The 27396-nt window shown below is 36.0% G+C and overlaps 2 protein-coding genes across 3 annotated transcripts in view; one reads left to right on the top strand and one right to left on the bottom strand.

Moving 5' to 3' along the window:
• The window catches only part of LOC131432954 (uncharacterized), a 385697-nt gene that overhangs the window by 346007 nt on the left and 12294 nt on the right, over nt 1–27396 (bottom strand). The window lies entirely within an intron of this gene.
• Nucleotides 20891–21442, top strand: LOC131425409 (uncharacterized; the record flags this gene model as incomplete). The annotated part of the gene is made up of 2 exons (XM_058587333.1): nt 20891–20938; nt 21392–21442. Coding segments are annotated over 2 exons (99 nt in total), but the record flags the coding sequence as incomplete, so codon positions are not given.

Here is a 27396-nt window from a genome sequence, read left to right as displayed (position 1 = left end):
ACAAGCAATCTATCCATCGCGTCGGAAAGTTTTACCCGACCAGGGCCTTGTCAGCAGGATTAATCTTGAGCTGCGAGGATAGACGAGAACGACCGACCGACTGAGAGAACTTGCAAACGAAGGAAAAACTTCTTTATCCCCTAACCAACCGCCACCCCCACACCTCCGCACACCTCTTAGCTTAGTTCTTTTTGCGCCTATCATTCTTATCGGACCGGGTGGCATCACCAAGAGTAGGGTAACTGGCCGATTATGTGGAACCGTAGAATCGTAGAGTTGTTGATTTTTGGTAACGGAATTATTTTTTGACAAATATGTTTCCGAACAAAAAAAAACTAGGTATTTGTCCCAGGATGTCACGTGGCCCGTAAGTTACCCACGTACGCTCACCAATACGTAATCCAATCGATTAGAAGTGGAACAATCGCTTAACAAAGCAGCAACCATTTTCCGGAACCAATTTGATCGGATCGCAGGGCTCGTGGCGGTGGCGGCAGCGGCGACGTGATTCCGTCAGCTGTCTTGTGCCATAAAATCGTTGACCGAATGGTCGTCGGATGGGGAGCTGCCGCGATCCTTCCAGTATTATAAGCGATTTGATTTTTTGTTTCTTCCTTTGCCTGCTTTTTTTTATGGATGGAAAATGGGTGGGTGGTTGCTTCCTACCACCCCACGGTCAATTGATGTTGGGGCACCACTCTGTGCTGCAACAGCCAAAGTCGTGGCGGCCATCGCACAAAGCAGAAACAGAAACTATTACTGTAAAATATCTGGAATCATCAAATAATTCCTTAATAGCAATGTTTCAATAAAATTTTATCTTTATGCTTTCATCTTAATACACCGGGCCCTGCCATCGTCCTCCCCCTTCCTCGATCCGGCACTCTGCGGTCTGTTACTGGCGAGGATAAGCTTTAGCCCCGAAGGGGGGCTCTCGGAAAACTCGCTCACACATATTGTAATGGTCATCCGAACATGAAAGCTCCCCACTCAAAAGAACGAACGAACGAACGAACTCGATACGAACCTTCTGGGTATGCTCCGTTATCAACCACCACCACCACCGTTTCCTCGTTTTTGTACCCATCCTTCGTCAGGCAGTATGTAGCAGAGCCCGTCCAGAAGACTGACTAGCAAAAAGTGCATGTGAATCGATGCGTTCAGCAAAATAGTATTTCACTTTTGGGAAGGATTCTGGACTCCGAGGAGAAGCAGGAGGGAAAATCCTTTCAAAGACTTCGTTATCGCTGTATTACTTAGCAGCACTGTTTTCTTTTTTTCTCTCTCGTTCAAACAAAAGGCACTGGAAGTTACCGTTGGCAACGAAAAATGGATCACGTTAACGTTCTGAAGAAGACAGTAGCCGTCGTGTCCGAACCAAGATTTTCTAGTTTTCTTAGTCTAAAATTGTAGCAGGTTCTTAATTTCAAAACCAGTGAAAAATCAATAAAATAGCTCGGCAGGAAAAAGGAAGACCATCTCGGAACCCCAAGTTTGGTTTCATAGATAGGTAGTTATTCTTGGAAATGATTGCAGCCGTATCCTGATAGTCGGAGACTCCGGAGTACCCCGCAACGTAATCCTCTCGGACCATTTTTATTCTTACTCTACTTGAACGGTTTGAACCTATCATTACAAAATTATTCAATCGCCGGCGATTTTAAAATGTTTCAATATACAATACAGAAATAAAAAAAAAGTTTGGGGTTGAAGTATAAACATAATCGGGACATTGACGAAGGACTGCATACAAGCTAAGTAAGAATTCTATGGTTTTATACTACTCAAGGGCCATTTGAGGCTCTGGAGGTCCTAGAAAGACTATTTATTGAAACAATGATAATATCGTAATACTCGATTTCTTCGTAATATCGCGCATTTTATACTTAATTAGATTCCTGCGAAAAAAAAATATTTGCGCAGTCCGTTTCCTGCAGTACACACTTACAAATGCGCCCAGTGATGCCACGTATGCGGATTTATCTCTGAATTTAAAGATTTCTGATTAACGCTGCAGATATTCAAAGATTTTACCTATCATAAGCGAAATGGATATTTTTGAAATTAACATCTTTAGAGTATTTGACTTTCACTTTTGCTCGTTAAAAAGTGATATTTTTTTCACAGTCACTGAAACAGTTTGATTGCATAAACTTTTTATAACCTGCTTAAAACTTTAATCTGGCATCCCTGATGTGAACGGTATATGAAATTTGTAGTAATATTAGTGCATAAAGTTCCTTACGAAATCTTTAGCGCAAGAGTCTATAAATTCATAACATTGGCAACATTATTGATATTATTTCTACGATGTTTAGCACCGTTCAGTGTAAAAATGAAATGTGAAATGTAAAAGTGTAAAGCCAAGTCCTGGTGTTATCTTTTATTTTAATATCAACATTGAGACTTTTTCAAAATATCGACTTTGGGACTTATTAAATATCAACATGGAATTTCCGGAATTAAAACAAAATTTTTTTTTTATCTCACATGTTTTAGAAATGCATGAAACGTCGAGGTCTGGTGTTATCTTGAGACTTTTAAAACTGACTGATACTTCTTAAAATATTTTTTAAATTTCGACTTGAAATTTTCTAAATCAAAATTTTAGCTTGATATAAAATGTTTTATAACTGCATGAACCGTCGATATCTGGTGTTATTTCGAAAATGGAATTCGTTTAAATATCAACTTTAGGGCTTTTTTTAATTTCAACTTGGGATTCCCGAATTCAAAAATTTTGTTCAGAATTCCTTGTAACGTAGAGATCTGGGTTATCTCGAAAAAAATTTTAAATGTCGATTTTGCTTATGAATAGCACCGAAGTGAAAAGTCCTTCCTGACTATAGAACTTTACAATTATAGAATTATAGAACTATAGAACTATAGAACTATAGAACTAAAGAACTATAGAACTATAGAACTATAGAACTATAGAACTATAGAACTATAGAACTATAGAACTATAGAACTATAGAACTATAGAACTATAGAACTATAGAACTATAGAACTATAGAACTATAGAACTATAGAACTATAGAACTATAGAACTATAGAACTATAGAACTATAGAACTATAGAACTATAGAACTATAGAACTATAGAACTATAGAACTTCAGCACTATAGAACTATAGAACTATAGAACTATAGCACTATAGAACTATAGAACTATAGAACTATAGAACTATAGAACTATAGAACTATAGAACTATAGAACTATAGAACTATAGAACTATAGAACTATAGAACTATAGAACTATAGAACTATAGAACTATAGAACTAAAGAACTATAGAACTATAGAACTATAGAACTATAGAACTATAGAACTATAGAACTATAGAACTATAGAACTACAGAACTATAGAACTATAGAACTATATAACTATATAACTATACAACTATATAACTATATAACTATATAACTATATAACTATATACCTATATAACTATAGAACTATAGAACTATAGAACTATAGAACTATAGAACTATAGAACTATAGAACTATAGAACTATAGAACTATAGAACTATAGAACTATAGAACTATAGAACTATAGAACTATAGAACTATAGAACTATAGAACTATAGAACTATAGAACTATAGAACTATAGAACTATAGAACTATAGAACTATAGAACTATAGAACTATAGAACTATAGAACTATAGCACTATAGAACTATAGAACTATAGAACTATAGAACTATAGAACTATAGAACTGTAGAACTATAGAACTATTGAACTATAGAACTATAGAACTATAGAACTATAGAACTATATAACTATAGAACTATAGAACTATAGAACCATAGAACTATAGAACTATAAAATTATAAAACAATAGAACGTTTAAAAGTTTAGAACTATAGAACTTTGGAAAAATAGAACTATAGAACTATAGAATTATGAAACTAAAAAACTATAGAACTATAGAACTATGAAACTATAGAGCTATAGAGCTATAGAGCATATAGAATTATAGAACTATAGAACGTTTTAAAGTTTAAAAGAACTTTGGAATTATAGAACTATAGAACTATAGAACTATGAAACTATAGAACTATAGAGCTATAGACCTATAGAATTATAGAACTATAGAACTATATAACTAATAAAACTATATAACTATAGAGCTACAGAGCTAAATAACCATAGAACGTTTTAAAGTTTAAAAGTTTAGAACTATGGAACTAAAGAACTATAGAACTGTAGAGCTATAGAACTATAGAGCTATATAGCTAATGAACTATAGAACTTTGGAACCATGTAAAAAATTCATTTAGGGGTTTAATTACGGGTTACGACTATGTTCTTACTGTTTTTTTTACGTTTCGTTTTCGACTCATCAGTGCATAGCAGTTCATGCTAAATTGCCACACCACTCAACAGTTCATTATAAATCGCTAAATAGACGTGTTGTTATCTCTGCATGAGACACTTAAGTTATTTTAGTTGCAAAATGAATCCTGAATACCGATTATCTCAAGATAGGATGGAGATGGAGAATTAATGAGCAATTGTCTTTAAAATGTTGAGTGATTTTTTTCAAATTATAGAAGTAACATTATGAATAATGTTTAGTTCAATTTTATGGAAAGACATAAATTGTAAATAAAAAAAGTCTATGAGTTATTGTACTAAATAAAATCGAACTTGAATTCAGTTTTCTGAGCTCGCAAATATCTGAAATCAATCAATAATTTTTAATCAAACTTCGCACGGACAACTCAAGTGACTTACGAAAACATTTCGCCAAAATCAAAAACTGATTGCCTTTTGATTATTTTTATTCAAATTGAGTGAATTCATGGAAAGCCATTTATTCCCCCATCACTGAGAGATAATTGGACTAACTGCCAATAATCGAATAAACCAATTCATTTACTAACTATCAAAGCATAGCCTAAACGTTGCTGCAAACCCTAATCAAATAAACAACTCTGTCCGGGGAAAAAATATCGCTGACGACGACCGCACTCGTTTCTCCCATTGAATCCAACAATGGATCATTCAACAATCGGTCGACTTGATTCCTGTCTCAGGACAGGGCAGGCCCCACAGCTCGGTTCCATGGTTGGCACGGAGTCACAGTGACAGTCACAAGGCAGTGAAACAAGCCCGAAAGGGTGGGAAGATGGAAAAATGACCGAACGCGAATGATAAATCGGTGAAGTCGCCCTCGAACCGAACCGGACCCTCGGCGAAGGCAAAGGCAAAAGGCACACACATCCACCAACCGAACGTCGCCTTTTCGAAGCCCCTGAGAAGATTGATAACAATTCTGGAAAAAATAAACACAAAATCAACTCGTTCGAAGCTGTCCCATGGATCCCCGCCGCACGGTGACCGCTTATCAAGATAAATTTCTCCTGTGTTTGCATGAAAGTTATAGCCCCTAACCTATTGAGTTCCCGATGTTTGCTGGGTCGCGAATGATTCCGGGAACCACTTGATGAAGATGGATGTTCCTCCGGTGGCACGCCTGGGTCAGATAAATTTAACGGACAACTGACGAAATACGAACCAGAACTCCGGGGTTACGAAAAAGAAAAATCAGCTCCCAATGGGTTAGGTTCTGGTACTAACAGAACGCGAATCGCACAACGTTGAAGGAGATCCATTCATTATATCGAATGCTAGTTTATGGAATGGACCATCAACCAGAAGTCATCGCAGAGAATGTCGTCCCCGGTTTCGGCGGTAGGATAAATCTGAACAAATGGTCACAGCACTTTTTCGCATTCGGCAGTGTTTTTCGATATCGCTGTGTCTGAGAGTATTTTTGTGTGAGTTTGTGTGTGTGTGTGTGTGTGTGTTTGTGGCCATCTCGACCGTTTGCATGACCGCTACTAAGCTTGATTTCTGTGAAAGTTTTACTGGACTATGTCGGCATGCCAGCGGAGAATGGAAATGGTAACCGCATCGTATGACGACCACAACTAATTGGACGATGGCAAATTTCCGACTGCGGTACGATATCAAAATGAGTTCTATAGCAACAATAGCGCAGTATCAGTTAAAACGGAACTAATTACAACTTTTAAATGTGGCTTTTCCAACTATAGGACTTCAGAACTATAGAACCATATAGCAATAGAACTATATAACTACAGATCTATAGAACTGTAGAATTATAGAGCAATAGAACTATATAACTATAGAACTATAGAACTGTAGAATTATAGAACTATAGAACTATAGAACTATAGAACTATAGAACTATAGAACTATAGAACTAAAGAACTATAGAACTATAGAACTATAGAACTATAGAACTATAGAACTATAGAACTATAGAACTATAGAACTATAGAACTATAGAACTATAGAACTATAGAACTATAGAACTATAGAACTATAGAACTATAGAACTATAGAACTATAGAACTATAGAACTATAGAACTATAGAACTATAGAACTATAGAACTATAGAACTATAGAACTATAGAACTATAGAACTATAGAACTATAGAACTATATACTATATAACTATACAACTATATAACTATATAACTATATAACTATATAACTATATACCTATATAACTATAGAACTATAGAACTATAGAACTATAGAACTATAGAACTATAGAACTATAGAACTATAGAACTATAGAACTATAGAACTATAGAACTATAGAACTATAGAACTATAGAACTATAGAACTATAGAACTATAGAACTATAGAACTACAGAACTATAGAACTATAGAACTATAGAACTATAGAACTATAGAACTATAGAACTATAGAACTATAGAACTATAGAACTATAGAACTATAGAACTATAGAACTATAGAACTATAGAACTATAGAACTATAGAACTATAGAACTATAGAACTATAGAACTATAGAACTATAGAACTATAGAACTATAGAACTATAGAACTATAGAACTATAGAACTATGGAACTATAGAACTATAGAACTATAGAACTATAGAACTATAGAACTATAGAACTATAGAACTATAGAACTATAGAACTATAGAACTATAGAACTATAGAACTATAGAACTATAGAACTATAGAACTATAGAACTATAGAACTATAGAACTATAGAACCATAAAGCTATAGAACTATAGAAAAATAGAACTATAGAACTATAGAACTATAGAACTATAGAACTGTAGAAATATAGAACTATAGAACTATAGAACTATAGAACTATAGAACTATAGAACTATAGACCTATAGACCTATAGAACTATAGAACTATAGAACTATAGAACTATAGAACTATAGAACAATAGAACTATAGAACTATAGAACTATAGAAATATAGAACTATAGAACTATAGAACTATAGAACTATAGAACTATAGAAATATAGAACTATAGAACTATAGAACTATAGAACTATAGAACTAAAGAACTATAGAACTATAGAACTATAGAACTATAGAACTATAGAACTATAGAACTATAGAACTATAGAACTTTAGAACTATAGAACTATAGAACTATAGAACTATAGAACTATAGAACTATAGAACTATAGAACTATAGAACTATAGAACTATAGAACTATAGAACTATAGAACTATAGAACTATAGAACTATAGAACTATAGAACTATAGAACTATAGAACTATAGAACTATAGAACTATAGAACTATAGAACTATAGAACTATAGAACTATAGAACTATAGAACTATAGAAATATAGAACTATAGAACTATAGAACTATAGAACTATAGAACTATAGAACTATAGAACTATAGAACTATAGAACTATAGAACTATAGAACTATAGAACTATAGAACTATAGAACTATAGAACTATAGAACTATAGAACTATAGAACTATAGAACTATAGAACTATAGAACTATAGAACTATAGAACTATAGAACTATAGAACTATAGAACTACAGAACTATAGAACTATAGAACTATAGAACTATAGAACTATGGAACTATAGAACTATAGAACTATAGAACTATAGAACTATAGAACTATAGAACTATAGAACTATAGAACTATAGAACTATAGAACTATAGAACTATAGAACTATAGAACTATAGAACTATAGAACTATAGAACTATAGAACTATAGAACTATAGAACTATAGAACTATAGAACTATAGAACTATAGATTTATAGAACTATAGAACAATAGAACTATAGAACTATAGAACTATAGAACTATAGAACTATAGAACTATAGAACTATAGAACTATAGATCTATAGAACTATAGAACTATAGAACTATAGAACTATAGAACTATAGAACTATAGAACTATAGAACTATAGAACTATAGAACTATAGAACTATAGAACTATAGAACTATAGAACTATAGAACTATAGAACTATAGAACTATAGAACTATAGAACTATAGAACTATAGAACTATAGAACTATAGAACTATAGAACTATAGAACTATAGAACTATAGAACTATAGAATTACTGAGCTATAGAACTGTGGAACTATAAAACTATAGAACTATAGAACTGTAGAGCTATAGAACTATCGAACTATAGAACTATAGAACTATAGAATTATAGAACTTTAGAACTATAGAACTATAGAACTATGGAACTATAGATCTGTAGAACAGCTTTAAAAATTTGGATATAAATGAATCCTGTAGCTTTGAAGCTTTCGAAAATTCAATTTTAAAAGTCTGGAATATTTTTATTTTTCAGCCTTAGAATTTCTTAACTTACTCTACGAACTCTACAAATTTCGAAAATTTAGTTCTGGACTTTAACATGTTGAAACTTTGGAACTCTAAGTTTTACAAACATTTGAGATTCAAAATGTTTGGGTTTCTAGCTTTTGAGCATTGCATCTTTTAAGATTTCTTACACTAAACTCTAAACTTCTGAAATGGCGAAACTTTATAAAATCTTGAAGTTTAATTTTTCAACTTTCAAACCTGATCAATTTTTCACCATTTTGAACAAAAGAATTTCGGAACTTTTAAACTTTTCAATTTGTGAACTTGAACTTTTCGAACCCTTAAAATTGAATGTTTTGAATTCTTGAGCTCATGGGGCTACTCAATCAAACTTTGAAAACCTTTTGAATATTCGTAACTTTGGACATTTAAACTGTTGAACTTTTGAAGTACTGTTTCCTTGAACCACTTTCAAACAGTTGAACTTTCATTGTTTTTTATTAGCTTAACTTTTGAACTTATAAATTATTAAAAGCATTTTGAAGTTAACTCCACTTTTGACGAAGAACGAAGCATTGGAAAGTTGAATGTTTTGAGTTAATATATTTTTTACTTAGAAGATTTCCAATAATGTTCAAATTTGAAGTTTAAATTTCTGTAATTTGATATTTTGAACGTACAAACCTGAACTTTCGAAATATTCACCTTTAAAAATAAGCTCTCTGTACATTTAAGTTTTGAACTTTCATTCTAATTTTGAATTTGATTTTTGGAGCTGCTGAAATTTCTACTTTTGAATTTAAGAACCATTGAACTATTCAACTGTTGCGTTTGAAGGTTTCTTTTGTTCTATTTAAAGTGGTGTCAGCTTGGTAGTCTTGCGTCTCTTCGGTCAGCAAAATTTTGCAGGCAGCAGGGTTTGGAATCGAACCCAATTGGTTTAAGCGAAAAGCGTCGACTTTAATGTCTTCAGCTTTTTAACCTTTCCTTAAAATTTTTGACTTCGAACTTCACTACTTTTGTGGTTATGAATTTTAGACTTTTGTAGCTTATAGAAATTTGGAAAAGGTTTTCAAGATTTTTTAAAATGTGAGAAGACAGTTTTTAACATTGAAATGTTCAGCTTTTCAAGTTAAATGAAACTCTTTTTTTCACTTTTAAACTCCTAGACCTTTCAATTTCTTAACTATCAAATATTGATCTTTAAAAATTTCACGTTTAGTATCTTCAAAGTGCTAAACTTTTGAGCTTTCGGAATTTTAAACATTAAAGCTACTAACCTTATGAACAACATCAGATCAATTCTTGAACATTTGAATTGCTGAACTTGGAACGAATAAACCTAGACAGATGTGAACTATACGGTAGCCTGTTACTTCCAAGGGTTTACTTCCAGCATCTACCTAGTTAATCGTGCACGAGAAACTGTTAATAAGCTAATTTTAAAGATTTGATTTTATAATTTAGCATTTTGTGCGCGTTTTCTCAGATTTTAAATGTTTATGTGAGCGGTACTTTAAAACTCATTAAACGGAACGGAACTCATTCGGAATATCTCAATCCAAGGGTTGTAATACAGTTTTTCGATTGTGTTACTTCCGTTTTCTCGGGTCCGAGCTCCGCCGACGGAAAGAACAATTTGCATGTCCAAACGATGGCGTCGTCACGTTGGTTGGTCCGAGAGAGGCTTCATTTGTCGGATTGATTCAAATCTACGAAATGCTTAATGGATGTGACCGGTTTACTGTGTTGGGTGGGAGGGATAACGGAGAAAACAAAAAAGGCAAGAAGCTTGGCGCACATGCTGGAGCCTGGATTTATGCTACAAGCGAGATGAGTTGACAATGTGAAGTGGGATTATTTTGATTGAAAAAAAAAAACAACTAATCGCAACGTTTAGTTGGAAGTCACGATGGTCAATCATTCGTCCGGGGACTTACGGAGTAGTTTAGTTTTCGCTCAAATAAATAGACGTGTATTAGGATTTATCCAACCCTATCCAACATCCTCCGAATCATCACTATCACTAATAGCTATTTCATTTGTGTCCCGGAAAAACCGACACGGGTTAAGTTCACATTCTTAATCATCACAACCGACATTTCTCAACGAATTCGGTGGTGCACCGCAAACCTGACTGTGGATTGTCACCTCGATCTGCTAGGATCTGTGTTGCGATGGATCCGTGTGTTATTATAGCAGAAGGGTGCGAGAAAACCAAAATATCGAAACGACAGACGACATGTGACAAGGCTCAAACTTCACAATTCGGTTCCCATATCCTCCTTCCTGCTGGCGAGGAGAGATCTCAAGATGACAAATCGAAAAACACACACGAATTCACACAACTCCTCGAACGCCGCCGGGTTTTGCGATGGTAAACGACGGGAAGATCCACCGCCGATCCACGTCCTTACTGGCGTGACTGTCGTAAAACTGGAAAATTCTATCGCTTCCACCGACCCCGACATCACCCCCCCATCGGAACCAAAACACGGTACGAATGGAAAAAATAACAATTCGCAATAAATATTTGTCAAAATTAAGCTGACTGTCACGAGGATTGTTGGTCAAAATATTGCTTCTGGAAAAGCGATAGAGAAAAAGTGAACCGAAAACATTCCCAGATACCTTCCTTCGTCCCCGGTTTTTCCATCGAGTGCGAGATACAGGAATACCGTGCAAAGGAGGGCAAAGCAGCTGGAAGTAGAAGCAGAACGAGCGGGATCTGAGCTGTCGAAAGACAAATGGCTGCCTCGCTAGGAACGATTCCGCTGTCAAGCTTAGTCGAATCATGTGTCAATTAGAAGTGTAATAAATTGTTTCCACAAGTTGGGCGGAAATAGCAAGACCATATTTCTTCTATTTCCTGCCTGACAGGATTGATTTTGATTGATGCCTGAAATCATGTGCCGATTTTGCGGTTGTTCTTTCCACTTGTGCTTGTCGTTTTCCTGTGTTCAAAAATATCTAACCTCAGTTCTACCTAATTCCTAATCTGCGCGACCGTTCCAGAAATTCAAAACACATTACAAAAAGTAACGCATGTTACGCTTCGTAACATCCATAATTTAGAAACGGTAACGTATGTAACGCCTCCTAACACAAAATCAACAAAAAAGTAATGCATGTCAACACCAATGATGTAACTATTCCTAGCACCTATAACATATAAAAAAGTAACGCCGATAACTAACAAAAAGTAACGCATGTAACGCTTCGTTGCACCTATAGTTCACCAAAAAGTAACACATGTAACGCTTCGTAACTTACAAAAAAGTAACGCATGTAATGTGGTGATGCCACTTCATAACACCCATACCATACAAAACAGTAACGCTTGAAACGCAAAGTAGCATGCATAATCCACAAGAGGTAACGTATGTAACATTTCGTTACACAAAACATGTACAAAAGAAACGCATGTAACGCATCGCAACAACTTACGAAAATTTAATGTATGTAACGCCTCGTAACGTTCATAACTCATGAGAAAAGTAACGCATGTTACGTTTCGTTACTCCTATAACTTACAATAACTCATGAGAAAACTAACGCATTTTACGTTTCGTTACTCTTATAAATTACAATAAGGTAACGTTTCGTAACTTATATTATTAATCAAAAATAACGCCTCGTAAAGCCTTTAATAAACAAAAAAGCAACACTTCATAATACCTATTGCTTACAAAAAAGTTCAATGCTCATATCTCACAAAAAAATAACACATCGTAACACCTATTACTTACAAAAAACAATGGCAGGTAACGCCATCAACATAAAAACGTAACGCATGTAATGCTTTGTAACACCTATTACTTACAAAAAAGTAACGCATGTAACGTTTCGTAACATATATTACTTACAAAAAAAAATAGCATATAACACCTCATAACGTCCATAATCCACAAGAGGATAGCTTATGTACCGCTTCATAACACCTATTACTAACAAGGTAACCGATTCATAAAGTCTATAACTTACAAAAAAGTGACGTATGTAACACCTCGTAACGTCAATAATCCATAAAAAATAACTAATGTTAAGCTTCGCAACACCCATAAGTCACGATAGAAGTAACAAATGTAACGTTTCATAACATCTATTATAAAAAAGTAATGCATGTAACATTTCGCTTAAAACTTACAAACAAGTAACGTATGTAATGACTCGTAACGTCCATAGTCCACAACTCGCTTTTTAACACCTATTACTCACAAAACAGTAACGTATATGACGCCTCGTAACGTCCATGATACACATGAGGATAACTTATGTACCGCTTCGTAACACCTATTACTAACAAGGTAACGCAAATAACTTTTCGTAACGCCTATAATTTACAAAAAAGTAATGTTTGTAACACCTCGGAATGTCAATAATTCATGAAAGGTAACTTATATTACATTTCGTAACACCCATAAGAAACGATAGAAGTACGTTCCGTTACACCCATTACTACCAAAAAAGCAATGCATGAAACGTTTTGCAACGCTTATAACTTACAAAAAAGTAACGTATGTAACACCTCGTAACGTCCATATTCCACAAAAAGGTAACATAGGTAACACTTCGTAAGATCTATTACATACAAAGAAAGTAACGCTTCGCAACGCCTATAACATACAAAAAGGTAACGCATGTAACTCTTCGTGACACCTATTGGTTACAAAAATGCTACGAATGTAATGCCTCGTAATGCACATAACTCACGATAGAAATAACGCATGTAACGTTCCGTAACGTTTATGACTTACGAAAAATAACGCTTGTAACGCCTATAACTTATTAAAAAGTAACGCATGTAACGCTCCGTAACGCCTATAACTTACTAAAAAATAACGCATACAACCTACTAAAAAGTTACGTATGTAACGCTTCTGAACGCCAATATCTTACAAAAAAAACATGTATTGCCTCGTAAAGCCCACAACTAACGAGAAAAGTAACGGTAGTAACGTTTCGAAGCACTTGTAACTTACGAAAAATAACGCTTGTAACACCTATAACTAATTAAAAAGTAACGCATGTAACGCTCCGTAACGCCTATAACTTACTAAAAAATAACGCATATAACCTACTAAAAAGTAACGCATATAACGCTTCCGAACGCAAATAGCTTACAAAAAAAACATGTATTGCCTCGTAACACCCACAAAAGTAACGGTAGTAACGTTTCGAAGCACTTATAATTTACAAAAAAGTAACACATATACCACCATAATCCACCAAATGTAACTTGAGTAACGCTTCCTAAAATCTATTACTTAGAAATAAATTACGCGTGTAATGCCTTTTAACGGTCATAACTCACGAGCAAAGTAACGGATCCAATGTTTCGTAGCACCAATTACAAAAACTTGTAACGCATGTACCATTTCGGAACACCTATAGCTTACAAAAAAGTAACGCCTTGTAACATCCATAATCCAAAAAAGGTAACGTATGTAACGATTCGTAGCACCTATTACCCACAAAACAGTACCTCATATAACGCCCATAATTCATTAGAAACAAGTAACACATGTAAAGTTTCGTAACGCTTATAACTTACAAAAAATAACACATGTAATGCTTCGTAACACCTATTATTTATTTAAAAAAACGTATGTAGCGCTTCGTTACGCCTTTTACATACAAAAACACAACGCTTCGTAACACCGTGTAACGTCAATAATTCACGAGAAAAGTGACGCTTATAACCTACATATAGTAACGCATGTAGCGCTCCATAATGTCTATAATTCATGAAAGGTAGCGTATGTAATGCTTTGTAACGCCTATAACTTACAAAATAATAACGCTCCTTCAACATTAAAAAAAGTGACGCATGTAACGCTTTGTAACACCTATTGTTTAGAAAAAAAATAGCTCATGGATCGCCTCGTGACACCCATAATTCAAGAGAAAAGTAACGCATGCAACGTTTTGTAACGCTTATGACTTACAAAAAGTAACGCATGTAACGCCTAACAACGTCCATCATTCACAAAAGGGAACGTATGTAATGCTTTGTAACGCATATTACAAAACAGTAACGCTTCGTAATGCCTTTAACATTAAAAAAAGTTACGCATGTAACGCCTCATAACGTCCATAATTCACAAAAGGTAACGTATGTAACGTTTCGTAACGCATATTACTTACAAAACAGTAACGCTTCGTAACATCTTTAACATTAAAAAAAAGTTACGCATGTAACGCTTTGTAACACCTTTTACTCACAAAAAGTAACTCGTGTAACGCCTACTAAAAAGTAACGCTTTGTAACACCTTGTAACTTCAATAACTCACGAGAAAAGTAACGCATGTACGCATGTAACGTTTCGAAACTTACAAAAAATAACACATGTGACGCCTCATAACGTACATAGTTCACAAAAGATCACGTATGTAACACTTTGTAACGCCTATTACTGACAAAATAGTAACGCTCCGTAACGCCCATAATTCATGAGAAAAGTAACGCATGTAACGTTTTGTAACGCTTATGACTAACAAAGAAGAAATGCATGAAACGTTTCATAACACATATTACTTCGATTTCTTCGCGTTTCGCCTTCGGTTCATCAGTGCTTAAAGCAGTTCAAAGTGAACCGCCATCGCCGCCTAACAGTTCAATTTGAACCGATAAACAGACGCAAAGTCCACACTATTTATGTGACACTAGGTGCCATATTCTATCTGACGTCTCGGACGAAAACGAGTGACGACCGACTACTGGCCGCCGATGAATTTGAACATTTAGGGGTTTTTTGGTTTGTACGTAAAGTACCTAGTGTCTTAAATGGTCACATAAATAGTGTGGACTTTGTGTCTGCTTAGCGGTTCAAATTGAACTGTTAGGCGGAGATGGCAGTTCAATTTGAACTGCTTTAGCACTGATGAGCCGAAGGTGAAACGCGAAGAAATCGAAACTAAATATGTACTTTACGTACAAACCAAAAAACCCCTAAATGTTCATATTACTTACCAAAAAGTATCGTAAGCAGCGTAAGGCTTATAACTTACAACAAAATAACGCTCGTAAAGCACATAACTCAAGAAAATTGAATGCCAGTAACGTTTCGTAATACCCATTATTAACAAGAAAAGTAACGCATGTATCGTTACGTAACGCTTATAACTTACAAAAAATAACGCACGAAATGACCATAATTCACAAAAAACAACGTATGTAACGCTTCGTAACACCTATTGCTTACAAACAGTTACACATGTAACGATTTGTAACACCTATAAATCACGAGATAAGTAGCTCATGTAACGTTTTGTAACGCTTATGACTTACAAAGAAGAAACGCATGTAACGCTGCGTAACACATATTATTTACAAAAAAGCAACGTTCCGTAACGCCTTTAACATATAAACAAGTAACGCCTCATCACACCTATCACTTACAAAAAAGTAACACATGTGACGCCTCGTAACTCACGAGAAAAGTAACACATGTATTGTTTCGTAACGCTTATAACTTACGGAAAAGTAACGTAACGACTGTACATCAATGAATAAAAAAAAGTCTACGCTTGTTTCAGTGCAAAATCTTTTTAGAATTCGCGATTCCTCTCAACCATTTCCTAATCATTAATTGTTGCAAAAGTAACAGTTCTCTAATTACAAATATTGTAAGAAAGTGCATTCAATAGTACATCTGTCTCAATGAAAAGTCAGTCTTGAGTTGAATTGATCTAGCGATATTTTTACTTCAGTTCACGGCTAGACCTGTTCACTTGGAACGCAAATCACTTATTAAAAAGTAACGAATACATCGCTTCGATATGTCAATAACAAATAAATATGTCACGCATGTTACAACCATTGGTAACGCATATTTTGCTTATCATAAATCGAACATTATGAGGAGTTGTAACTCTCAATAATCAATATAACGCAGCAATAAAACAAGACATCGCGAGTAAATAGTGAATATTTATTTCAAATTTTGGTTGATAACTGGAACTACAAAAGTAATGGTTATCTGTGGAAGAATCGAAGAAAAGCAGTCCCAAGTGACTGCCCTCGGGTTCTCATTGAAAGGGTGAATTTTATTTTTGCTTTTGCTTCATTTTTACGATTTATCTCAGACTTTTGCTTTGTCTTTTCCTTGTTTTCCAGACAAGCGAAAAGTGTTTCTGTTTTCCAAAATTTTCCAGTTCACTCGATCTCGGCGCGCAAAGTACTGCGCTAATCCTTTCGGAAATTTATGATCGCATTCAGACATAATCCCATATCGTTCTGGACATTTATCCTGCAGAAGCCGCCTCCTTCGTCCGACATCCGCAGGAGTCCATTTGCTGCACCGACAGACCCGACCCGACCCGACTTCGGGGTCCAGTTTCAGTTCTCGGGTAACCGTACCAGGCAAAGCACATTAATCCGTTTAAAGCTGGTCCCACAGACCGAAAGAAGACATGTGTGACAAGTGGAGAAAAGCTCAATTTTTCTTCATTTTCACACTTTCTTCGAGGAATCTCCTCCTCCTCCTCTCTCCGTTCGTGTGGTCACAACCCGTTGTCTGGTAGCTTCTCTTTCAAGGAGGCAAAAACCCATTAGAACCGAAACCGTTTTCGATTATGGCACCCAGCAGCCCACCAGTGGCTGCCGATCGGTCGATGCTGATGAAGGTATTGAGTGTTGAGCGTTTTTTTTTAAATTCTGCTATCCTTTTTTTCGCCCACCGTCAAGACTCTGCAAGAAATTCCAATCGAAACTCGTTTTTTTTCGACTTGGATCGGCTTTCAATAGCCCGGCATCGGTGGACGCAGAAAAAGCACCAGATGAGTCAGATCGGCCAAAGTTCCGACCGAGTTGACACCCGTGGGAGGATGATGACGATGGGTCAGCGTGTGAAATTCAAGAAATATTTTTCAAGTCGCTTCTCGTACGTGAAGAATGGTGTTCAGTTTCTTATGTGAACTGGGAGTCTCCCCTAGAACGTGTGAGTGTGTGTGTATGCGTTACACGTTCAGCGGTCGCATGATAGGAATTTTCCGGCTAGTCACGGCTTGTTCACGGGTGATTTTTCACTTATTGCTCCGATAACAATGAACCGAATTGGGAAAGAAATCGAAACGCTGACCGACTTGGTAGAACATCTATTGGGTTAAACCTTGAGCATTGGAATTGTGTTGCATGAAAACTTACGGTTTAATTGAAAATATTTCCGATTTCGGTTAGAAACTGAAGCCACCAAGTGTAACGAACATTAGTAGAAGAAGCGAAGAAAAGCAGTTCCAAGTGGCCGCCTAGAGTTTTTCAGCAAAGTTGGGTATTAAATCAATAGATTTTGATTCATAATTTCGTTTTATTTTCACGGTTTATTTATGCTACTTTAGTGTAAATGGTTTTTATGATAGTGCGAAGTTTAGGATTTTGAAATTCAATTTATCACTATATAGTGATGAGTTTTTATGAATTCCTGAAAAAAAAATCATTTTATATAATTTAAATTTATATCACATTCTAATTACTATTCTATGGGCGTACGCCTCTCGTAGCGAATAATTTCCAGAACCATAACGTGCGGAGTTGGGAATTGAGCTCACGGAGACTTCGAAAAATGCGATCGTATCACTAAATCACGTTATAAGTATTCATTTAGGAAACCTTAACACTCTGATCATTTAAATTTCATATGGTGGTAGCACACAAATGCTTTAGCTCTTCAAAAATAAAAATAGTTTTGGATTTTTTACACTGAAAATCGACTCGAGATTTTCCGTTTATATAAATTTCTAGCATTGGAAAGTTATTCTACAAGTTATGGACAAATAATTTTCAAAGTAATAACTTTAAGCTAGTAAAATCTTTTCCAATAGGTGCAACTTTCCAATGCAACGTTTACAGATACAGAGCTGTGTCTGGTTTTCGTAAGTCACTTGAGTTGTCTGTGCGAGAAATGATTTGAAAATATTACTTTAATTTTCAACATTGGGGAATCATTGGAGAGTAATTGGTGCAAAAAAACCGCGTTACTTCGGAAATCCGCGAAAAAGAATCGTGTAACATCGGAAGTCCATGTGAAATAACAGCGTAGCTATGGATATACGCATGAAAAATATCCGCAAAACTAAAGAATTTTTTTCTATGCCAAATGTCTTAGAAATGTGTGAAACTCGAATGTCTCAGAAATGCGTGAACGTCAAATTACAAATTCGATCAAAATATGCTTTTTTTGAAACATTGAAAAAACATTGGTTGAATTCGAATCAATATTGCTATTGTCAAAACAACAAAAAATTCGTAGGAAAAAAAATTTTTGAAACTTTTTCTAGGAAATCTAGATATAAAATAAGTTTTGTGCATTTTACAGAAAACTTTCTGGACATGTAGACTTCGTCATAAAACGCAAAATCGAAGTGTTGATCATTTTTTGGAAAACCAAACGTGTTTTTAGCAAAAACTTTCCGATTTAAATTTTTCTAGTGTCTTTTTATCAAAAGTAAAACTAAACTAAACATCATCCAAGAATCTAATGAAACTCAATTTGTGAGGAGAAAAAAATGTCAGAAGCCAGATGCTAGCAGATTACAGGAGCCAGAAGTCAGAAGCAAGAAACCCGAAGCCACAAGCCAGAAGCCAAATGACAGAAGCCAGAAGTCAGAAATCACGAGTCAGAAGTTAGAAGACAGAAATCAGAAATTAGGAATCAGAAGTCAAAGTCAAGAGTCAAAAGTCAAAAGTCAAAAGTCAAAAGTCAAAAGTCAAAAGTCAAAAGTCAAAAGTCAAAAGTCAAAAGTCAAAAGTCAAAAGTCAAAAGTCAAAAGTCAAAAGTCAAAAGTCAAAAGTCAAAAGTCAAAAGTCAAAAGTCAAAAGTCAAAAGTCAAAAGTCAAAAGTCAAAAGTCAAAAGTCAAAAGTCAAAAGTCAAAAGTCAAAAGTCAAAAGTCAAAAGTCAAAAGTCAAAAGTCAAAAGTCAAAAGTCAAAAGTCAAAAGTCAAAAGTCAAAAGTCAAAAGTCAAAAGTCAAAAGTCAAAAGTCAAAAGTCAAAAGTCAAAAGTCAAAAGTCAAAAGTCAAAAGTCAAAAGTCAAAAGTCAAAAGTCAAAAGTCAAAAGTCAAAAGTCAAAAGTCAAAAGTCAAAAATCAAAAGTCAAAAGTCAAAAGTCAAAAGTCAAAAGTCAAAAGTCAAAAGTCAAAAGTCAAAAGTCAAAAGTCAAAAGTCAAAAGTCAAAAGTCAAAAGTCAAAAGTCAAAAGTCAAAAGTCAAAAGTCAAAAGTCAAAAGTCAAAAGTCAAAAGTCAAAAGTCAAAAGTCAAAAGTCAAAAGTCAAAAGTCAAAAGTCAAAAGTCAAAAGTCAAAAGTCAAAAGTCAAAAGTCAAAAGTCAAAAGTCAAAAGTCAAAAGTCAAAAGTCAAAAGTCAAAAGTCAAAAGTCAAAAGTCAAAAGTCAAAAGTCAAAAGTCAAAAGTCAAAAGTCAAAAGTCAAAAGTCAAAAGTCAAAAGTCAAAAGTCAAAAGTCAAAAGTCAAAAGTCAAAAGTCAAAAGTCAAAAGTCAAAAGTCAAAAGTCAAAAGTCAAAAGTCAAAAGTCAAAAGTCAAAAGTCAAAAGTCAAAAGTCAAAAGTCAAAAGTCAAAAGTCAAAAGTCAAAAGTCAAAAGTCAAAAGTCAAAAGTCAAAAGTCAAAAGTCAAAAGTCAAAAGTCAAAAGTCAAAAGTCAAAAGTCAAAAGTCAAAAGTCAAAAGTCAAAAGTCAAAAGTCAAAAGTCAAAAGTCAAAAGTCAAAAGTCAAAAGTCAAAAGTCAAAAGTCAAAAGTCAAAAGTCAAAAGTCAAAAGTCAAAAGTCAAAAGTCAAAAGTCAAAAGTCAAAAGTCAAAAGTCAAAAGTCAAAAGTCAAAAGTCAAAAGTCAAAAGTCAAAAGTCAAAAGTCAAAAGTCAAAAGTCAAAAGTCAAAAGTCAAAAGTCAAAAGTCAAAAGTCAAAAGTCAAAAGTCAAAAGTCAAAAGTCAAAAGTCAAAAGTCAAAAGTCAAAAGTCAAAAGTCAAAAGTCAAAAGTCAAAAGTCAAAAGTCAAAAGTCAAAAGTCAAAAGTCAAAAGTCAAAAGTCAAAAGTCAAAAGTCAAAAGTCAAAAGTCAAAAGTCAAAAGTCAAAAGTCAAAAGTCAAAAGTCAAAAGTCAAAAGTCAAAAGTCAAAAGTCAAAAGTCAAAAGTCAAAAGTCAAAAGTCAAAAGTCAAAAGTCAAAAGTCAAAAGTCAAAAGTCAAAAGTCAAAAGTCAAAAGTCAAAAGTCAAAAGTCAAAAGTCAAAAGTCAAAAGTCAAAAGTCAAAAGTCAAAAGTCAAAAGTCAAAAGTCAAAAGTCAAAAGTCAAAAGTCAAAAGTCAAAAGTCAAAAGTCAAAAGTCAAAAGTCAAAAGTCAAAAGTCAAAAGTCAAAAGTCAAAAGTCAAAAGTCAAAAGTCAAAAGTCAAAAGTCAAAAGTCAAAAGTCAAAAGTCAAAAGTCAAAAGTCAAAAGTCAAAAGTCAAAAGTCAAAAGTCAAAAGTCAAAAGTCAAAAGTCAAAAGTCAAAAGTCAAAAGTCAAAAGTCAAAAGTCAAAAGTCAAAAGTCAAAAGTCAAAAGTCAAAAGTCAAAAGTCAAAAGTCAAAAGTCAAAAGTCAAAAGTCAAAAGTCAAAAGTCAAAAGTCAAAAGTCAAAAGTCAAAAGTCAAAAGTCAAAAGTCAAAAGTCAAAAGTCAAAAGTCAAAAGTCAAAAGTCAAAAGTCAAAAGTCAAAAGTCAAAAGTCAAAAGTCAAAAGTCAAAAGTCAAAAGTCAAAAGTCAAAAGTCAAAAGTCAAAAGTCAAAAGTCAAAAGTCAAAAGTCAAAAGTCAAAAGTCAAAAGTCAAAAGTCAAAAGTCAAAAGTCAAAAGTAAAGAGTAAAAAGTAAAAGGTAAAGGTAGAAAGTAAAAAGTAAAAAGTAAAAAGTAAAAAATAAAAAGTTAAAAGTAAAAGGTCAAAAGTCAAAAGTTGAAAATCAGAAGTCAAAAATCAAAAGTCAGGAATTAGAAGTCAGAAATTAGAAGTCAGAAGTCAGGAATCAGAAATTAGAAGTCAGAAGTCAGAAACCAGATGACAGAAGCCAGAAGGCCGAAGTCAGAAGCCAGAAGCCAGAAGTCCGGAATCATAAATTAGAAGTCAGAAGCCAGAGGTTAGAAGCCTGAAACCAGATGACAGAAACCAGAAACCAGAAGTGAGAATCAAAATTCCAGAAGCCAGCATGCAGAAGTCAGAAGTTAGAATTCAGAGGTCAGAAGTCAAAAGTCAGAAGTCAAAAGCCAGAAGCTAGAAGTTAGAAGTTAGCAGTCTGAAATTAGAAGTCAGAAGTTAGAAGTCAAAAGGCTGAAATTAGAAGTCAAATGTCCTAAATTAAAAATTAGAAGTCAGAAGTCGAAATTCAGAAGACAGAAGTGAGAAATTAGAAATCAGAAGTCAAAAATCAGAAGTCAGAAAACAGTAATTAAAAATCAAAAGTCAGAAGCCAGCGGTCAGAAGCCAGAAGCCAGAAACCAGATGACAGAAACCAGTAGAAGCCAGAAGGCAGAAGTTGAATGTCATAAGTCAGAAGTCAGAAGTCAGAAGTCAGTAGTCAGAAGTCAGTTAAAAATCAAAAGTCATAGGTCAGCAATTAGAAGTCAGAAGCCAGAAACCGGAAGGTAGAAGATTGGAGGCAAAAGTCAGAAACTTAAAGATAGAATGCAGCATTCTGAAGCCAGATGTCAGATGTCTGAAACTGAAATTCAGACATCTGAAGCTAGAAACCAGATGTTATGAAACAGAAACCTGCAGGCAGAAGCCACAAAAAAGAAGCCTGAAGCAAACAGCAAGAATCGAGAAGTCTAAAGCCAGAAACCAGAAGATATCTCTATAGTAGAAAATAGTCAAAAGAGTCAGAAAGGCAAGAGGAGCCAGTCATACCAAATAAATACATTGAAAAATAAGAAAATCTAAGATTTAAGAAATTTACGATCAATGTACAGAAAACATCGTGGTGGATTTTGATGAAATTTTGTCGCAAGACAAGTAATTATGTTCGCTAGAGACCTTTTCCACATTTCACAATGGACAATTTTAATAACGAAAAGTTTTTCTCACAAAAAAATTTTTATTTGTCAAAACTGAGTTTTTCAGTGTCTTTTATTCGAAACCTGAACTAATCTGTAAGTCATAATCATCCGAAAATCCAGCGAAACTCAATTTGTGAGAAAATTTCACAGAATACTCTGTTAAACGTGTCAATACTGGACAGGAAAGTTCATCATGGGATAATTTTTTTTTAGAATCCAAAACCTTCCCATGACGACCAAAAAGTCGCCACATGTAGTTTTTGTTCGGCACGTCAGGGAAGACATTCATGAGTGTTTTTTTTATGTTGAATGGCGAGTTGACATTTGCAGTTTAACCTAAACTGCTAATGCACTGATGAGTCGAGGGCGAGATGAAAACATATGACAATTCTTTCGAGCTAAAAATATCTGCTTCTATAACACTTTTTTTTAATGCAACTTTTGAAGTGGCAGGATTGTATTTGGTTTTCGTAAGTCACTTACGTTGTCTGTGTGGGAAATGAAATAAAAATTAAGATCGATTTCGAACTTTTGCGAGCTGGAAAAACAGAGTTCAAACTCAATTCTTGCAATATTACGGAAATCAATACGAATAAAACAGCACAGAACATTGTGTTACCAGCAAGCAAGCAATCATTTCCAAAGAGTGATCCCAGATGCCCCACTCGATCTCCGGATGCATTTTATGTCGTAAAACCTGTCCAAACAGTCGAAACGGTTCGGTCGAATGAACACGCTGATGACAAGCGCGCCGGAGCACCGAACTTCCGAAAGCACACCAAGTACCGAATAATCGAAACGATTGCTGACACAAGTATCAAAGTACTTTCCAGCACCCGGAGTTTCCGCCCAAGTAAACAGATCCTGTCATTACACAACTCCGAGTGTTGCTTTCATGTCGTCCCTTCGGCTCCGGACAACAACATCAACAGACGACTAAAAAGAAAACACTTTATTCTCGACATGATCCGATGACAAGGACACACACACTCACACCGGGAACGACACTTGCATTGAAAACGGTGTGTATGTCTCTGTCTCTCTCTCTCTCTCGAGCGGAAATTCTCATCAAGTGCCACATCGTCGTTCCATCGACGTCGTCGGCGTCGGCGTCCGTGTCATCATCCCGGGTTATCGAAAGGGTTATGTCTTATTCGCCTGTCTGCCTCACCGGAGCTCTCCCGGTAGCCGACTGTGATGGTGCTGTTGTTGTTGTTTTTCTGTATTTGTAGCCCGATAGGTTGGGAAGTAACAGAAGTAGCGCAACCACCGAACGTAGCCTTTGGAGTAGTCACCGTCGTTCTATTCGAAACTCCACCCGCAGCCGGTGCTGCAGTCGCTATTCTGAAGGTTATCGATGCACAACATTTGCCCGACCGGGCTTCAAACTACTCCGGATGGACTTACAACCGTTCTGTCGGTCTGACGACGATCGGATCGGTTCGAGTAGGCTGGGGTAAAATGGCCGGTGGCAGTTTTGGTGAGTCCTTCGAAAATCTGCACGAAAGCCGTTTTAATTAGTATGTGTGAAGTTTGGGAGAGGTTCGGTCTGACCAGCTTCCTGATGGTTTTCTACCCGAAACCGAATGTCCACTCTGGTGGTCGGCCAGAGCCCTGCAGGACAAGGACGAGTGCCATAAAACGATATCAAGCCGCCATTATCGTTATGTAACCAACCAACCAACGCGGCCAGTGGACTCTTTCCTCGTCGTCGTCGTCGTCGTCGTCGGTCGCTCCCGGGGGTGCGCTTTGAACCCTGTAGCCTTCTCGCGTGGAAGGACGAGAATGGCATCATCAGTAACACTATATGCGGCACGGATTGGCAATGAAACGATTCGTTCGATGGACTCAACCCCGCCGCCTCGCATCTGGAGGCGCGCCTGTTTGACGACGGCGGACGCGGAGAACCGGGGGTCTCGGTCCGGACTGTAAAATAATTTGTTGTGGCAGTTTGCTGCAGCAGACGCCGGGTGTCGTTTAATGCCACGATGCACAGTGTCCTCCTCTTATCGTGCCGGCGGATAATCGGGTTGAATGCCATTCTTCCACTTCAGCTGCGAAGCTTCTTGCGAGTCGAAATATTATTGTGATAAGTATTTAAATTATGCTAAACCACTGCGCGTTCCGCGAGGCAGCGGAACAGAGAGCTCCGTCGAAATTCAATGAACCGTGTTTTGGAAAACGAGGACGAAACATTTTAGAACCCAGTTGCCAGTAAACGAAAGCTCGGTTGAGACATGAATGCGGTTCATATTCGAGCAAAAAAAAAGGCTCTTCTCTTTCAACTAACTATTTCCGACCGAGCAGCAACTTTCAGTTCAATTTCAGCTCAACGAACTTTCTATCGGCACTGGTGGCTTCAAGTAACGGGGAAGGAGGACGGGGGGGTTGGAAGTTTGCTCTCTATCTCTCTCTCTCAGCACTGCTTTTATATTTAATTTCATCCTATTGTGAGTGAGTGCCATTAGCAGCAAAATGCAACCGCAAACACATGGGAATTAGACTCACGACGCAAGCACGTAGCGAAGTTTTCCGAAGGACATCGAGAAACAGATGCTTGCTGCAACAGCGCAGCCGAAGGAAGAAAGGAATTGGCTCCAGAAGCAACCTACGGAAAGCGAGTGAAATTGCAAACCACTTCACGACGGATTTCGATTCATACGAAACATCCACTCACCGTACACCCACACACACACTCTGGTCCGTGTCAGACAAGCGGAAACCGGAAAGAACGTATTCAACGATGATATGATGACAGCTTTTCTACAGCTTTTTTTTCTCAATGCAACTCAAAGAGAGCAAAGTGACAGCCAACGAATGTCGTTTGCTGTCCCGAAGATGTGTCAGAGAAGTAGGCTGTGGTTAGGTTAAAACTATGATTCCCGGCGTACTCCGACGCTCTATCTTTTGAGTTGAGTAAATATACTAAAAAGTCCTAAAGGAAACACATTAATTGCATTCCAAATATGTTAATTCGTCAGATTTTTTAAAGGAACTTCTCAGAAATTTTGTAATTTTACTATTGATTGCTCACTGCAAGCTACGAAAGAAGGAAAAGGAAAGGATATTGGTTTGATGAATAGTTTCCACGCGTATGACGGCAATGGAAAATGTATTGGTTAAATGAATCAATTAGGTTTCCATGCGTGGATAGATTTGGGCAGCCGACTGCGGAGAATATTTTGAAGCTTGTCGTTCTAAGGCGTGTATCGAAAATAAGCTATTCACATACATTTGTGTTGTACGCATGTATTTGTGATGGTTTTTTATGTTGAGATCACAGCATGCTGTGCGTTTGGCTGTCAGATTTCGTTTGTTTACTTGTTTGGGCGGTTGAAATTCTGAGTTTTCAAAATGTGGTGTATTGAAAATTAAGGTTCTGGACACATGGCTAAGTGGGAAGGGTATTACTATGTGAAAATTGGCGAAGCAGTTTGGAATTCATCATGCCAGTGTTAAAACCATCAATCATAAGTTTGGGGAACACTATTCTTTGGATGAGCTACCAGGAAGAGGCAGAAAAATTCGGTTCTTCCAACCCGAAACCGGACCAGAAAGTGATACCTCTAATCATGAAGAACAAATCAATGTCAATACGTGATTTGGCCAAAATAGCAGGAACGAGTGTCGGAATGATCCAGCGTATCAAGAGGCGAAATCACCTGAAGACCTACAAGAAGCAGAAAATCTCGAAACAAAGTGTAGAACAGAAGAAGCGAGCAGCAATAAGGACCTGGAAATTGTATTCGCGTCTTTTGCAGTGTCCGGATGCATGCGATTTGATGGACGATGAGACTTATGTAAAGGAGCACTCAAAAATCCTTCCAGGTCCACAATACTTTACTGTCGTCGTTGGGGAGGATGTGAGCGATGCGGACAGGTCGATTGAAGTGGGAGAAATTCGATCGAAAGGTACTGGTATAGCAAGCAATATGTTCCTGTGGTTTGAAGTCACCCATTTTTTACACTACCGGAATTATACATGCAAAAATCTATCGATCTGAGTGTCTCCAAAAGAGATTGCTGCCTTTATATAAGAAGCATAGCACACCTCCACTGTTTTGGCCGGATTTAGCGTCGGCTCACTATGCCAAAACCACTCTCAATTGGCTTGCGGAAAAGGGTATAAATTTCGTTGAGAATATAATCAATTAATCAAATTGCCCTCTGCTTCGACCCATCGAACGTTACTGGGCAATCGTGAAGAGGGTCTTCAAGAAGACTGGTAAGGCAGCTGGGAATATGCAAAAAAATTGGGCTCAAGCGTCCAAAAAATGCGATGTAGCACTTGTTTGGAACTTGATAAAGAGCGTTCGATCAAAAATTCGGAAATTCGTGATGCTCAAGTTTAACCTCGTACAATAAAGGATCAATTTTTAGTTTGAATAAAACTTCGTTTTTTATCATAATTTGATAAAAAAATTGTGGATAGCTTATTTTCGATACACTCCTTAGTCTATTCATTTGAGATTAAACACCCTCAATCTCGATCAGAACGCGAGCTAGTAAAAGACTGGTATATTAAAATAAACTACAATTCTTTTGACATTTATACATCTGACTTCACTATGGGGCACCCTTTCAAATTCTGTCATGTGGGAAAGTGATAAGTTTTTGATCGTGAATATCTCCTGTTGCACTTAATGACGCAATACAATTTTTACTCCATGCCTTCTAAAATATGATCAACAATTTATGATACAGTTTTCGGGTAGTTTAGTGTAAC

The sequence above is a fragment of the Malaya genurostris genome, chromosome 1, assembly GCF_030247185.1.
Source record: "Malaya genurostris strain Urasoe2022 chromosome 1, Malgen_1.1, whole genome shotgun sequence".
In the NCBI taxonomy this organism is placed as follows: domain Eukaryota; kingdom Metazoa; phylum Arthropoda; class Insecta; order Diptera; family Culicidae; genus Malaya; species Malaya genurostris.
The sequence above is the reverse complement of the archived record's forward strand: the minus strand, read 5'-3'. Positions and strand labels throughout refer to the sequence as shown.